Raw genomic sequence first — 5,600 nt, 5'->3', positions numbered from 1 at the left:
CTGGAAGAGCTCTAAACGCCAAAAATATGAAGAGCATGGGGATTCTGGATCAAGTCAAGTTCAAACCTACTATGGACACCTCCTGAGAAGCTCTCAAAGATCAGAGGAAGATCCCACATGGACTTTATTTGTTCTCAAAGATCGACCCTCCAGAGGTAATCCTTTATTACTTAGATGATCTGAGGAAACAAGGAGTGGACATCTCAGACTTCAACATAAGCCAGCTGCCAGCTGAGCCTCCGAACTTCATGAAGCGTCCACGAGGACCATCTGAGAAGGCGAAGCAAGCTAAGAAGGAAAGACTAGGAGAATCCTCCGGATCAAGACCTCCAACACCTCTGCCTGGACCTTCTGGTAAGTCCGTTTCTCTTGCTCCTTCTGCACAAACACATAATATTGCTTCTTCTATCCCTCAACCCACACCTATCTATACAAACTCAGACACTCCTCCCTCAACCACCAGAACATCTCACCAACCATCCCAGAAATTTAACCTTGCCACCACAACCTTAGCTATTTCTGACGCAAAAATGCTGAATGAAACCACCTCACCATCTTCATCTTCTTCTCCAGAATCACCCCCCTACTACAACATTTCCTCAGACGCAGAACACTCTGACCCCTCATTTCCCACTCTGGCCCAACTCCAAAATCAAACTATGGCCTCACAACAGTCAACACAACCCACACCTGAACCAGAAATTACCTCATCACCCACAGAACAACCAAACCCAACAACATCTGACCCTTAACCTTCTGAAACAACTCCAGCTGAAACTCAACCAAACAACTCTGACACATACCCACCAAATACATCCGCTGAACCACAAACTCCCACTCTCAACCTAAGCCCTCCCACTTCTCCACCTCCACCCTCTGAACCAGAAAACACCCTGCCAACCCTAGAGGAAGCAATAATGTTGTTTGCAGGAGCTTCAGTTGACAAGGTCAAGTCTCTGACCATCAACTTTGGCATCAGCGATGATCCTTCAGCTATTAGGACACACTGGAACAGAGTTATTGGCTGGATGACCGCTGAAGCCTTCAAGATGAAGACCCTCTCTGAGTAAGTCCGAAACGACTTCATTAGAGACGCTGAGCTAAGACTCTAGGAGCGTCTAGCCAGAGAAGCTGAGGAGAGAGCCCGTAAGGAAGCAGAAGAGAAATCCAGACAAGAGGAAATGCAAAGGCTTAAGGAAGCTGAAGCCAAAGCTCTAGCTGAGGCTACTGCTGCTGCTAAAGCTGAAGCCAAAGCCGCTACTGAAGCTGAAGCTCGTCGTGCTGAAGAATCTGCCAACAGGGTAGAACCGGATGCTCTGACTCAGGGGGAGTCTTCCACCTTTGTCCCTCTGGTTCTCAAGACACTTGAAGATCTTCAGAAGGAGCAGAAAGAAGTCCGAGCCAGATTGGATCAACAGGATTCAGTCAATGTCAACATTCAGAATCTACTGACCCAGCTGCTTCAGAGGATGCCTCCACCTCCCAACCCTTAGGCACCTAGGATTTTTTTCTCTTGCCTGTTGATTTGCTTATTGCTTTCTGTTGTGTTTGTTCTCGCTTTCTATTGTTTATGTTTTTAACATCTCTGAATATATTTATATTGGTCTTTCCTTCATTTATATAAGTATTTTTTATTCTGACAAAAAGGGGGAGAACTAAAAACAGCTCTGATGAAAACATATCTAAATCCTTTCAGTACTCTGCAAACATTGTTTAAAAATTGGTTCTAATCCTTTTTGACTTAGAAATTTGCAGAAGAGTATCTAGAAACATCATCTCATGGAAGCTCTGGTAAGAACTTCTGAACTCCCAAACTTAACTCAAGGGGAGCTCACTTCTATCTGATCTAAAAAATTCTTATCTATAAATGTTTCATCTCTAAATTAAGATTGTTTTGTCATCATCAAAAAGGGGGAGATTGTAAGATCAAAATTAGTTCTACAATAGAATCCCAGGATTTTGATGATAACAAAGGATGAAACCAAAAATGGCACACTAACGAAAATTCTCTAAGTATGCAGGACTCTGAACAGCAACAAAGGAATCTGATCGTTTTATCAGATACAAACTCTGATCAGATACAAAGTACTAGAAGATCAGAAGCATCTGAGGAAGAAGTGCGCTCTAGAAGTTCTGATTTTGAGCAAAACAAGACAATAGAAAGAACCAGAAGCTCTAAACATCCATTGGACTTAGTTCTGATGATCTAGAAGACCAGTACTCTTAGAAGCTCTGATGTAACCTCAACGCAATCTCCTTCTGGCACAGAAACTCCGAGATAACAAAGACTCTAATGAAGATTCTCCAAATCCAGAAAGAGTAACGGAAATAATTTCTTCAAATGGAAAGGAAGTATTTTTAGAAAGAAATCATTCAGGGAGACAAATTGGTTATGGCAAGAAACACAAAAGTAATGACATTAAATGCTCATCAAAGGCCAATATTCTGTCATCACTCCAACGGTCCTTTTCACCACTATATAAAAGGACAGCATACTTCAGTGAGAGATGTACAACAACGCACAGAAAATTCTTTACATTCTCTCTTAAGTTTTTCACGAGCTGCTGCTCATACGTGAAAACACTTTCTTGATTATTCTGTTGTAATATTCACTTACTCTTATAAGCACTCTCTATTACATATTTATTTTGCTAAATTGCTTTTGTTCCTCAAGTGACTCTGTGTAGTCTGTATACTTGGGAGGACTAAGAGATCACTCTCTTAGACGTTTGGTTGTATTAATCTTTCAAGATTAGTGGATTAAGTCCTTTTTGAAGGTGAAATCACCTTGGCCGGGTGGACTGGAGTAGCTTTGTGTTATTAGCGAACCAGTATAAAATTTTGTGTGTTCTTACTTTTGAAAAAGCTTTTATTTTCTAAAACAATTCAAACCCCCCTTTCTTGTTTTTCTCACCTTCAATATAATCTTATTATAATTTGTTTAGTTAAGTTTGACCCATTGTTTTAGCAATTGGATATTACAATTATCCCATCACACCTTACTAATATAGAACATGCACCTCGCGTAGGCGAAACCTACATTATTCGATACTAGTCTTGATGAGTGCTAAAACTTGGAAAGCATAAACTTAATATTTAATTTGAGGGAATTTACAATTATTTTGATCTCACCGACTTATTTATCATATAAATCGTCTCTCACGTGCATCAACATACACTCACATGCATCAACATACATACAAAATGAAACAGTTATGGCCCCTAGCGCAACTGTTCTCCCAAGCCAATGAGAGAACCTAAGCTAACCTAATAACGATCTAAGCTTCTCCAAGCAAGATCTTTAAGGTTGTCCTCCTTTGATATTGTATTCTTCTCTTTCTTCATAATATTACATTACATAAAAGTAACTTGTTTTACATACGAGAGAGTGAGATGAGAAAAGAAGTTACATTAAGAGATTAATAAAGGAAAACAAATAAGTTACATTAAGAGACAAAATAAAGCAAAACTAAGGTTATAATTGATCACCACAAGACAATAATAATAAAGACATTATTATTATTAATTTAAATTCTGTTAATTAAATAAACCAAATTAAATTTTGGCGATTGATCACACTACGCAGAGTTAGCCGAGGGTTCCACTGCCCGGCCAGCAGACGGTGGTTCCGCAGACCGTTCAGCGGATTGGGGTCAAGGGGGAAGCACCCCCTGCGGGGTTGTTAGGGGTAGCGCCCCGACGTAAAATTTTAATGAACAATTCATTTGAAATCGACGTTGTTTTTTGCATCAACACTTGATACTTTAAAGCACAACTCTTGTGTAGTTATAACCCTAATCGCATAACTCTTTGACAGCACAAACCTTGTACCGTCATGAACCCTAATGCAGCAATTCATACCATCAAACACACCTCAATTGATAATTCAGTATGATTTATCAACACGTCATTTCTTCACCATACTAATGTCGGATTCCGAAGCAAATGACCATTGATCGCTCAAAGGAATAACAATCATTAAGTGTTTGAATGGACGAAATAGAAACAGTATATCATATATACCATATTTTACATCAGAATTACTTATATCATATATATAAATTGATCTATCTCATTTGTGTAACCTATGGACGATTGATGTATCGCTGCTTCATCATACTAGTGTCGGATTCCGAAGAATAGTCAATATCAATCATCCAAATCGTACACACTTAATGCCAAATTTAATTACTCATTTATTATTTAATTCATTCTGTCTTTTAATCATATTAATACAGAATATATAGAAAATAAACAGCTATCAGATGCATGGTTTCGTAAGTGGCTTCGATACCACTAAAGGAAAATTGCGATCCAAAATGAAGTGGAAATTGAAATGTTTCCTTTAGTGATCCTTACGAATGGGCATGATCAGTGATAGAAATTGTTATCTCTTGTGGCGATTAAAACATTTGATGCAGATCTATGGAGTGATCACGAGCGTTGAATGGTGGCAACGCCTCTACTCAGCCCACACGAACGAATTCCTTCAGTCTTAGTGCTAGCTGCTACGAATTAAGGCTTTGAGTGAGAGAGACAGAGCCAAAGACAGACAGAGAGAGAGAGAGAGAGAGAGAGAGAGACGAAATTTCATCAAGTGAAATGCTTCTGCACAAGGGTTATATTTATAGAACCACTTGTTTGTGCTACAAGCTAAAAAGCCCACTTAAGTGTATATGGCTCATATCTTATGGTATACTGAAAATCACTTAAGCATGTGGTACCTTACCATGTTTCGTATTCTACTTAAGTGCATTGTACCTTACGATGTTCTACAATTCACTTAAGTTCATCGTATCTTACGATGTTCTTTATTTACTCTATCTTTCATCAATTCGTCCTTTTGTGTGTGACCCTGTAGGTTTTCGCGACATTGGGAATTATATTAAATCACATATTTAACATGATAAACAGTGAGTGGTATCTAGCAACACATCACTGCTACCCAAGACACTAACATGTCATGTGATTTGACAAATCCATTTTTGTTATAATACTTATGTGTACAATTACCCTTTTTGTCGTTATGTTTATATTGAACATAACGCATAGACTGTGTCATCCTTGTCCAGTTCAATATTAGGCCCTTACACATTTATCTTGTTACACATGATGGGTAAATTCCATCTAGGTCAATCATGTCCCTCATCATGCTTCATGGAGTACCCATCAACTGTCTTTATGGTCATCCAGTTACGGACAATGTTTGATCAGCAATAGAGCACTCGACTCTGCATAACATTCTATGTAGTATTCTCATATAGGGTTAATCCAGTATAAATATTCCTCATAATATTCATACCTATGTTTAACACTTGATAACTCCATATCCATGATCCATGAGATGTGATCATCAGTCTATATACATAATAGTCTTAATGCTTTAATGTTATCCCACTTCATAACAAAGCTCTACTAAAGATACTTTAAGAATAGTGTCCTTATGTTTAATATGGTCTCATGATTAAGCCACACTTGATACATTAAATGGACTAGCTATTCTAGGTACTTCATTAAACAAACATAATAAAGAAAAAGCCTTTTATTATTAATAAATAATTCGATACAAGTACCAAAAGTATTGACCTCTAGGGCTTACA

At 38.3% G+C, this 5,600-nt stretch overlaps 1 protein-coding gene across 1 annotated transcript; it reads left to right on the top strand.

Moving 5' to 3' along the window:
- Nucleotides 1-248: 248 nt before the first annotated feature.
- LOC127096437 (extensin-like) lies at nucleotides 249-752 on the top strand. Its single transcript, XM_051035004.1, has one exon. The coding sequence runs from the start codon at nucleotides 249-251 to the stop codon at nucleotides 750-752; it is 504 nt and encodes a 167-aa protein (XP_050890961.1).
- Nucleotides 753-5,600: the final 4,848 nt, after the last annotated feature.

Source organism: Lathyrus oleraceus, chromosome 6, assembly GCF_024323335.1.
Source record: "Lathyrus oleraceus cultivar Zhongwan6 chromosome 6, CAAS_Psat_ZW6_1.0, whole genome shotgun sequence".
Classification (NCBI taxonomy): domain Eukaryota; kingdom Viridiplantae; phylum Streptophyta; class Magnoliopsida; order Fabales; family Fabaceae; genus Lathyrus; species Lathyrus oleraceus.
Note: the sequence above shows the minus strand (reverse complement) of the source record. Positions and strands in the feature narration are given on the sequence as shown.